Source organism: Bradysia coprophila, unplaced genomic scaffold, assembly GCF_014529535.1.
Source record: "Bradysia coprophila strain Holo2 unplaced genomic scaffold, BU_Bcop_v1 contig_732, whole genome shotgun sequence".
Classification (NCBI taxonomy): domain Eukaryota; kingdom Metazoa; phylum Arthropoda; class Insecta; order Diptera; family Sciaridae; genus Bradysia; species Bradysia coprophila.
The window spans coordinates 3682054-3692823 of NW_023503972.1; the positions used below are offsets into that span (position 1 = coordinate 3682054).

The following is a 10770-nucleotide window of genomic DNA, read 5'->3' on the forward strand; positions in this document are numbered from 1 at the left end:
CAACAAATAAATAAATAAATAAATAAACATTTCATTCGCATGTCGCACAGTCGAACCCACCGACCTCTTGACGAACCATTGAACTGAAATATTTGATTCGAATTTTCGTAATTTGTTTGCTGTAAATGAAAAGCAGAAACAAAGGTGTTGAGGAACTTCGCGCCGCGTCATTCACAATAACCCGCAAAGTGACATTTTCCTTATACAAAATGTGTCATTTTGTCAATTATTGTGAATGACGCGGCGCGAAATTCCTAGCAGCCGAAACAAAATGTAAATTGACGACTCTGCTGCCGATAATGTTATCCTAGTCGGAACCGCAGAGTTATACAATTGAAATACCTAGATGACTCTGAAGATAAAACGAAAAGCAGCTGATGTTTGATATATCTTCTGCAGCGCCTTTGTCCTCATTCATTGGTGATATCATTGGTCGATTAAGTGGACACCATTTGATACTCTCTTCAGTATGGTGTAAGAATGGAATTATTTTTGTCGACTGATTCCCGCTAAAAATTCAAAATTCATAAAATCATATTTCCCGTTTCATGAAATTAATTATCGGCGGAGTGGTATGAGCGTCTGATGTGCTAAACATAGAATGTCCCACAACTGCGTTGATGTTGTGCTAAGCGTAAAATATTTTCTTTCTATTAATACACATTTACCGCATATAATGAACGAGGGGCAAATCACTCGAGTAATTAATGTCACACGCGTGAAACAAACATTGGTAATTTTGAGCAAAGAAAAGTAAATAAGAGCAAATACGGGCAAATAGTGGCACATGTTTTTGGACAGTGGTTTGCAGGGTGGTTTGCCCCTCGATGATGAACGAACGAAAATATAAAAAATCCAACACCATCAGTACACCAAAGTATGTATTGGGTCACTGTTGGATTATTCTCAATCAGTAAATCAATTTTAAGATTAAATTCGATTTAATTCAAGTGATTCCGTCGTTCTGATTGTTATTTCTTACGTGTAAGATTACTCATTTACCGCGCCATTTAACGATCTAAAATTCATTGAAATGCCATTTATTTGGGACGATTTGTACTGGCACGTAATCGGTAAGGATGAGGAGTACGACAAAAATCGATTTGCTGTGGTCCGAACACTATTCATTCAATTGAATCCAAAGTATTACTACCACTCGAAAGTAAGTTTAATTTTGGGGTGCGTTCACATAGTACGTTACCTTACCTTCTCCGCTGGTGGTCGAATAAAGCGATTGTTTTCGTTTTCTTCAACTCTTAGGCTCTGATAACATTCAACCGAGTCCATCTCCGCAAAGAGTTCGAAAACTATGGGAACATCGAATCGGTAGAGTTGCTTACCAACGGCAAATCCGAGGCGTACATCACATTCGTTGACGACAAATCGGCTGCGATGGCATTTGGTTTGATGAACTGTGAGAACGATCTCAAAATAACGGAACGCGAGTATTTATGCTTCAAAAAGTATAACGTACACATTGCCAACACGTGGCATCAACCCACCGAACTGACAACCTCGTATGATGATAACGATAGAACGGCAGTGAATGCCGACGATTCAACACCGGCTATATTTGCACTGAATGAAGATTGTCTTCGCCAAATATTTACATTTTGTGATCTCGAATCGTTGAACAATCTTTCGCAAGTGTGCAAGACGTTCAACGATCTGTTGTCACCCGAAAACGGATCCACAACATTCCGACAATTTAAGACACTTCGGTTGGTTGTGGACGTGGTTGAGAAAGATCGGCTAGGTAAATTGATGACACTTGGCAAAGCTCGTAAGTTCCTGAAACATGTCGGGCCATTCGTAACGAAGTTGGTGATCAAGAAACTGGACGAAGCGAATGTGCAACGATATTTCGAAAAGATGGTCCAATATGTGGGCGAAGATATAAAAGAACTGGAAATTTATGATGTCCAATTAACCAATGGTTTGATCACGATAATTCAACCAATTTTGCGTCGTCTTTCAGTGTTGACAATTAAAATTTTTAAGAATAGCCAAGACATTGACTTTGAAGCAGTGTGCCCCAATGTTACAAAATTCAAGATCGCCGGCATAATGAGCATGGAACGAAACTGCAAATGTTGGCCCAATTTACGGCATGTCTCGCTCCTCAGCGACATACTCTTACCGGAAACATTTTGCGCGTTCGTCACCCTTAATCCACACCTGAACGGTCTTAAATTTTTCCATCAAAATTTCCAACAAATTCAATCAATCGTCAGCAATCTATCGAATTTGTCAAAATTGGGAATCAACTGCAAATACAAACCGATTACTGCATTGCAACTGAACCATTTGGTTCAGCTCGATCATCTGACTCAGTTGACTCTGTGGAATTTAACGGGTCACGCATCGATCGTTGAAGTATTTCTGGTTTTGGTTAAATTTACAGGATTGCGTGTACTCAAATTGCATATTTCTGAGGATCAAAATCATGAGGCATTGGACAGCACGGTCTATGAATTGAAACAACAGACATTAGCTGTTGTAGCCCAAAAACTAATCAACTTGGAGACACTGATGCTGTTCAACATAAAATTGGATGAGTCAACGGTGTTCGATATGGTACGATCGGCTAGTCAGCTGAAAGCGTTGCATATTCATGCCTTGAGTTTGAATGTCGAGTGGAACGAATCACTAGTAACTGGAATTCTGAACATACGAAAAATTCAACAACATGAGCATTTGCTGAAATTGTTTCTGGACAGAGATTTGAATGTGTTGATATCAAAAGGGGATCAGAGATATTTAAGGATTTATTGTTATCAATTCGGGTGTCGACACAACAAACTGAAAAATTGCAAAAAGTAAAACCATAGTCCAAATTGAACTTTTGTTGTGTTTTAACTGCTTCACGTTGTAAAATGCAGAGTTATTTGGAACAAAATGGTAAGACAAGACAAAGGTTACTTTTTTCTGGAAGAATTTTCCGAAATTTCAACATAAATTTAACGAATTCCACAAATTTGTCTCAAGTTGTTCTAAACGATTTTTTCCAAGCTTCTTTTTTCTGAAAAATGACTTAATTTGACGATATTGCCAAATGCACTAACGACAAACGCAAGGGATAAAGAGATGAAAAGTAGAGTTTTCGTGTGAATTGTTTTGATCCGATGCGAAGCCAAGGACAAACAAAAACGAGACTTTTTATTTTTATCCCGAGTTATATAATGGATTTTGTGCCACCGAGAATTGAAATACGACGGCTAAAAACTGTCAAATAGAGTACTATGTTGTATGAAATTTTATCCCGACACTTTTTACAGTGTAAAATGTTGTATGGAGCACTGTCAAGTTTCAGTACCCTATTAATTTAGAGTACGACTTTTCTTGAAGTGTGTTGAAAGAACACAAAGCGTAAAATTTTAATTTTTTTAGCTAGATCTATCAGTAATGATCCATTTTACAAATTCACACTCGTGGAAGTTGTAAAATATTGTGTTGATTGTTGGAAATAAATCATTTCATAAGAGGCATTTTTCAGACCTATTGTACGAATAAAATTAATTCAATTTTTGTCAGTGTTTATTTGAGTTCATTTTCATAAAGTGTATTAGGTTCTTCATTTGACGTTTCAAAAATGAACCGCTCTTGCCTGTTTCAATTTACTTTGCCGTGATTAGAATGAAAGCTCGATGAAATCAATGTTAAGTTTTTATAGCATAACTATAAGCGGTTGAGAAAGAAAAGCAAACTATTTCATTTGACATGTAACATGGGAATGGTACACGGCAGAGTAAAATAAACCAGGCAGTAGCGGTTCATTTTCGAAACGTCAAATAAGGGACCTAATACACTGTATGAAAATAAACTCAAATGAACAGAGGGATTCTTTTGAAAAACAGCCTACCGAAATCGGACGCATTTTCTAGTGGACTTTTTATATGTGCCTAGAAAGGTATTCGACACTAGAAGCCAAAACCCCTTTCAAAAAAATTCTTCGAAGTTTGTGTGGCTGGTTAAAGGTGACCAAAAACCGAAAACTCGTACTTTTCTTACACAAATTTCTCCGATCCGTACAGGGTCGTGTGTGGTGTCATTAGAAAGGTAATTAAATGTACTATTGAGCCAAATAGGGACTTCTTGGGTTTAAAATTCATCGACACTGAAATATGTGCAGTTGAAGTTTTCAACCGAAGGCTTACACTGTTCTTACTGAAATTTCTCGAGGTACACAAAACGTACAGGGTCGCATGGGGGGTGTCATTCGAAAGGTAATTTAATATGCTTTTGGGTAAAATAGGGTCTTATAAAGTTTGAATGTATCTATGATGAAATATGTACACATAAACATTTAAACTTCTATTCTAGGCGCCTAGAAATATATTTCTCAAAAATAGGCCCTGCTGGTTGGTGTCCACTTGGCCCCATTGATTATCCGTGAATACGCCTAAAGCAGTCGGCAGCATTGCCAAGAGGTCTGATTTGTTGTATTCATCAGAAACGCGACTGAAATTGTCCATTGTTCATTTTAAATTTTTGTAAATTTCTCAACATCTAGGCAAGGTACACACTAAACAACACGCAACGTTCTCGTTCTCATAAGAGGTATTTTTCTGGCGTAAGGCATGGTTGTAAAGGAAATAAAAAACTACCTACTTAATCAAATTTGATAGTTCACAGACAACTTGACAGTTGACTAACAATTTGGTAGTTTGCTAGCAGTAGATGTTTACCGGTTCAAAGCTGGACATCAACTGATGAAATTGTTCTTTCCACTTGCTCTTTAATAAACTCTATTCAGAACATACTTATACGATTTACAAAATCAAATTTCATCACAGTAATAAATTAAGATTGGCTCACCTAGTTTGTGTATATTACGTAGGTGGAAGCACGGGGTTTCAGGGGGTTTCGAACACTTAGTTTTTTCATGTTTCAGATATTGCAGTGCCGAATTCTGTCCAAGATGTGACATATTTGCAAGGTATTGGCCTTTTTCACAAAGTATAATCAGCGTAACCTTCGTAAAAAGAATCTTGAATCTGACAAGAGCACGTGTGCCAACGCGTAAAAAACAAATGTTCAAAAACCCCTGCTGAACCGTCGCGATCCTCTTGTCAAACGGACAGTACATAAACAAATTCCATCATTTATCTCTTTTGATTGAGGCTATAATCACCAGTGAAAATTCTGTTTTTCTGGGATAGCTTCTATATCCTTCATCCCACATAGCCCATCTTCGAACTTAGCCTTGGGATCTTAATTCCACAAATTAAAAAAAAGATTCATCCAAATTGGTTTAGAATTACTCAAGTTATCGTGCCTTCAACTAAGAATTGTTGCCCACATTTTGCGTTTCTCATACCATTTCGAACATTTTCAATCACAGTGAACCTTTTCGTTACCTATATTTTTCTGTATTTTCTGGTGCAAGACCCTGACTCTCAGTCAAGGGAATGAATGAACGTTATTCGTTTGGTTGAGCGTTAAAAATTATTCAGTTTACCAATATTTACGTTCAATTGGTACCAATTTTATGAAAAAAAAAACGGTCGAGTGGTGCAAAATATTTGTAAAAGAAAGATATTCAATTGTCATACTAACGTTAATGCTTAGTTTCCTCTTACCAAAAAAGTACTCAGTGTGAGAGACAAAATTGATTTTTTCAATTTTTTCTTTGTTTATTTGACAGTTTGCTCTCTCATGGAGTACTTTTTGTTGAGTGGAATGGACTCTACACTTAAGACGAATCGACACATGGCTAAATTGTTGCCTACATTTCAGGGCAAAATTCTTATTATTTTGATGATTATTTTGGACTCTCATCCTTTTTCGAAAAAGTACGACCATCGTTTGGTGTTAAAATGTGTTAGCTTTCAGCAAAATTTTACATGTTTGTGGTGATGTAATCTAACTCCGAGAAAACTCAAAATATGTGTAAATTTTCGTGAAATATTGACCTCACATCACCACAAACATTTTAATTTTTACTGAAAGCTAACACATTTTAACACCAAACGATGGTCGTACTTTTTCCAAAAAGAATGCGAGTCCAAAATTATCATCAAAATAATAAGCATTTGCCCCGAAATTTAGGCAACAATTTAGTCATGTGTATACCCTTTAAGATTCCTCTTAACTGATAAAAAAAATCATCAACAGACGTCCAGTATGCATGAAATGGCTGGCGGGCAGCTTCATTTCTGTCTTACTTCGGATATGTATATTCCAACGTCTGACGTCGTACAAATAAAATATATCGCCAAATTCAGAAGAATCAACATTTCATTGGGGATATTTTGACGACACTGTTCTCTAGGTATAATTGCTCTTAGGTTCGATTAGCCCATATGATCACCAGGCCAACATATTTATAGACATTTTTTTTGCACAAATTAAACCAAACAAAACCATGCAACGTTCACCAATTATTAATTATTACATGGTTTCAATTTCAGTAATTCGATAAATCAATCATGGTTATTTCAATCTCTGAACAAATATAATATTCACCATCAAATTCTGTCGAATGGTTATACGATTCTAATGGAAATGTCCAAATATCATATTTTAATCTGTCCGATCTAACGTTTAAAAAATTAATCCCAAATCATGTTTTATAAGTGACTGATTTCGAAAAGATCATTGATTGTTAAATGACACTCCAGTTTTTTTTTTCTTCTGTATTATGGTTATAGAATAAAACCGGAGAACCGAATCCAAATCACACAAAATATTTTTTATCTCATATCTTGAAGGCTGATGGCGTAAAATTGTGAATGTTAAAACAAATCATTTGGATCCGTTCGAGACGTTGCACAGAAATTAATTATAGATGACAGGTCTACACATATATTCCACTGGTAGGTATATATACCTGTACGTTAGACATTCATTTATTAATGAATGTTTATTGTCTCTTAGTGACCAAAAATCAAAGTTGAATAAAGGGTATAACCAACAAAAAAGAATGTGATTTGAATTTGAAAATGTTGGTGTGCATAGGCTATAATAATATGCTCAATGTCAGGTATCATATATCATCGTCAAATTAGATTATCTCTACACGAAAATCATTCAAAGTGTATGTACAATTTAATAAAACAATTCGATAATTTGATTGTGCGCAGTGAAGTATTCGATGGAAAATGTTAGAGATTTGTGCTACTGTAAAATTACCCGAAGAATATTACCCGAACCATTTGGTGTCTTGAAGACACATAAATTTTATTTGAAAGAAAGAAGAAATGAAGAAAACGTAAATATTCATCATGCTTGTCTATTAAATTACCGAACCCATGGGGAGGGCACAAAACGAGGCATGTTAATGCTTTCCTTATACCACACCATATAAATACTCTCGTATTACGTCTCCAACGAATCTTACCTTGTATTCCATGCCTTTAAATCATATTGTTAACACAGAACCCATTATATTGAAAGATAAAAACCAACAAGAAATTTATCTTCACTGTGTTTTCCCACAGCTGAAAGGCAGGGTGGCGCCATTGAAATCAATCGTACACATTTTCATATTATTACAATGCATATAGAGAGAATGTGTACGACTATCAATGCGGACTCGTGGACTGTTTAACTTAGTAGCAGGCAGAATGAATTTTATTGAATAGATCTTGTCGTCGCGTTGAAATGCCATTTCGTTTGTTGTTGTGTAGCCTTTAACAATGTCACGCTACCCCATAAATTATTTATTGAAATCACTTAATTAAGAGGATTAGCTCTATATCACTATTTTACTTGTTACGAATGATCATATTAAGTTTTATTGCTTTTTGTTGGAGAGAGCAAAGTTTCAGCATCAGACCATGCTATAAGCTTCATGATTCACATTTAATCTAAAGTTAAAGTGCATGATTAAGCGAATGTGTTCCACTGTTTCGAGCTGAGAGACAATCCAAATTTCAATTCCTAAAATATTTAAAAAAAATTTGGTGGCTAAGATACAACCAACCTTCAGAGGCTAGTCATACCTTTTTTGCATGTACATATCTAGTGAATCATAAGCGAAATGGAAAGTAAAAAAATGCCAATTTCATATAGAACATATATGAAGTACTAAAACTTCGTACGCTCACCCAAGGACATACATGATGTCCAGTATGTTCTCTGCAGAAAACACTGAAATGTATCCACATAGTTGGTTCGGTTAAGCAAAATCATTGACATCACTTTAGGACAACAGAGGCGCAAGCCACCAAACTCCCAACGAACAAACATACGTGGAATATTGCTGACCTTATATCAGTAGCTCAGACTAATCTCGCTCTGTTGTCTATGAAACGATTAATTTTATCCTTAATTAGACCTGTTCCGTACACAGTTTAAGGGGTCATTAATGAATTACGTAACGCTCCTCAGTGCTGCCATCATAATTGAATCTTTAATAAGTTGAATAAGTGTAAGTCAAGACTTCACATTAAATTATCAAATTGCAAATTGTGTTTCTAATAATCAGATGGTTGTCCACAGTAACAACATTTAATTGAATCGGTTTGCGTCTCGGATTTAGTACTGATAACGTTCTCTGTATTACGTTACGAGAATGTAAGTCTTGTTTGTGAATACAATTCAGTCAACGGCTAAAAGCCTGCGACGGTGTTGTGTTGCATTTTTAAGATTCAATTGTCATGACAGCACTGAAAAAGCGTTAAGTAATTTACGAGTGATCCTAATTTAATATTCTGGCGCAAAATTTGAATGTAAATTCAATTCCGATAATTCCTTGACAAGCGCAGTTCCAAAGCTCAAATCAGGTATTGTCTTTGTCAGCATTTACGCTCCACCTCCACCTCAAATCTTAAATCGAACTGAGGTCAAAATCTAAATTGTTATTATCATAAGGCACAGTTGAACCATGCCCTCATATAATCGTCTACAGACTTGTGCATAACCCAACGGTGCATCTAATAAAAAATCTCTGAAACCATTAAACAAAACCACAAAGCTCGTAACAGGCAAATACCTCATTTTATTCAACCGTGCACAATTTCGCCCTACAGGACATATATGAATAATTAACGAGGAAAAGAGGTGCACCATCGAGTGGCTAATTTAGCGCAAATACACCACCGAAATGTCAATGGATTGAGAATATTAATGCAACATTAAAATAGGCAAATAGAAAGAGAGAGAGGGAGAGAAGCGACAGCGACATTCATCGTAAATTGTATGCCCACGGTAAATGGACATAATTTTGATTTATGGTCATTGTGCATCGCTATTATTAAATAGGAAACAAAAACTCATTTGAATTAATGATGCGGTTGGATTAGGATTGGAGTGTAATTTTCTGTCGTATACATGTCAGTGGTATGGATATGTGGAGAATCGTACGTTTTATTATGCATTTTATAAGTCATTAAATGTATAATTCAATTGTTGCGATTATGTTCCAGAAATGTCACATATAGCATTATAAACATGCAATTTTCTTCTTCATAAAATATTTTTTTTTCCATTTTATATTTCCAATTTTTAATTTTATTAAATTATTGTGAAACAAAAAAAAAATAAATAAAAATCAACTGACGACGAATTGAAATTGAATATTATAACGACAACGACACACATTCCTAACGAGTAATTTTACATCTATGCTCATACTAATTACACACTTTAGAGGATTGCATGTCAATTGTTTACGTTAACAAACAATAGAAAATGGGAGAAAATGATTTTTCAATTACAGGTAGGGTAATATCTAACCTAACTCTTACCGTGTTACACGTTCTGGTTAGATTTACAACACATTCTTTTGTATCGTCAAATAGGCACTGTTAAATATAAAGCGCTGCTATATTATTAAAACGTCTCTGTTATGTCGTTGTTATAACAGCCCACGTAGCCTCCGCACATTTTTTTTTTCTCTAATGCGTCTTTTTTATAAATGTATTTAGAGACGAGTCAAATGAACCCATTGTTTTACCTGACTGTGATGTGGGCTACGCATACAATTTGCTGATTCAGTTACATCAATTGAATGTGGAATCTTTACAGTTTGAATGTTTGATAATAATTCCGATTCAGCGACTCTGGTGAGAAAACAATCCCCAATCAGAATATGTTCAGGGCGTTAATTACCATAAAGAAATGGAATACAGCAGCTATGAAATTTTCCGTTTAATTGATTGGTTGATGTTTTTGTGACAAACAGCTTATTATTCAGAAATCAGAACATAAAACCGTTAATTGCTTGAAGAGATCGTGCTCAAAATGGTTTCGGAATTTGTAGTTATTTATGGAAATTCACGAATTCTTCTTTCTATCAGCTTGAGATAAGCGAGTGAAAATTCATTAAAAAATTTATGCAGGTTATGGGCTCGATTTTCTGAACGCCTTTTTTATCCCGCACAGAGTCCCATTGTGTCTGCAGTAACAAATAACAATTATTTGTTTTAAGTATATTAAACAATAACTATTGCAGTCATTCATGCTAATTAGTAGGTAATCGATTTGTAATCATTATTCAATTGCACGCCCGCCCGTCTGAATCCTAACATAAAGAAATAAATGTAGAGATACAATGCATAAGCGATGAGACATCGTCAATTAGACCATATTTCAATTAATTTATTAGCAATGCGTTGATCATCCTCAATTTTGTGAATGAACCCTTGTATATCGTCACACTGAGTTGGGTCAAATATTTTCTAATCAAAATTTTAATTCTCCTATATCTATTGTCACTATTGACGCTTTAGTTATTTACTATGCTGGTGCATGTAATAAGGCTATTGCATGTATAGGCAATTGCCTTTACATCACTCGCATAGTAAAACGTCGTACTACACACGG

General features: G+C 35.4%; 1 protein-coding gene across 2 annotated transcripts; it reads left to right on the forward strand.

The window, feature by feature from the left end:
* Positions 1–774: 774 nt before the first annotated feature.
* On the forward strand, positions 775–2842 carry LOC119084211. 2 transcript variants are annotated; one of them, XM_037194106.1, is made up of 3 exons: positions 775–1096; positions 1136–1162; positions 1261–2842. In XM_037194106.1, exons 1-3 carry the CDS (start codon positions 1034–1036, stop codon positions 2821–2823), a joined length of 1653 nt encoding a protein of 550 aa, XP_037050001.1. In that variant the 5' UTR covers positions 775–1033; the 3' UTR covers positions 2824–2842. The 2 variants fall into 2 exon arrangements, with proteins under 2 accessions (XP_037050001.1, XP_037050000.1); XM_037194105.1 differs by having other exon boundaries at positions 776–1162.
* The last annotated feature ends 7928 nt before the right edge of the window (positions 2843–10770 follow it).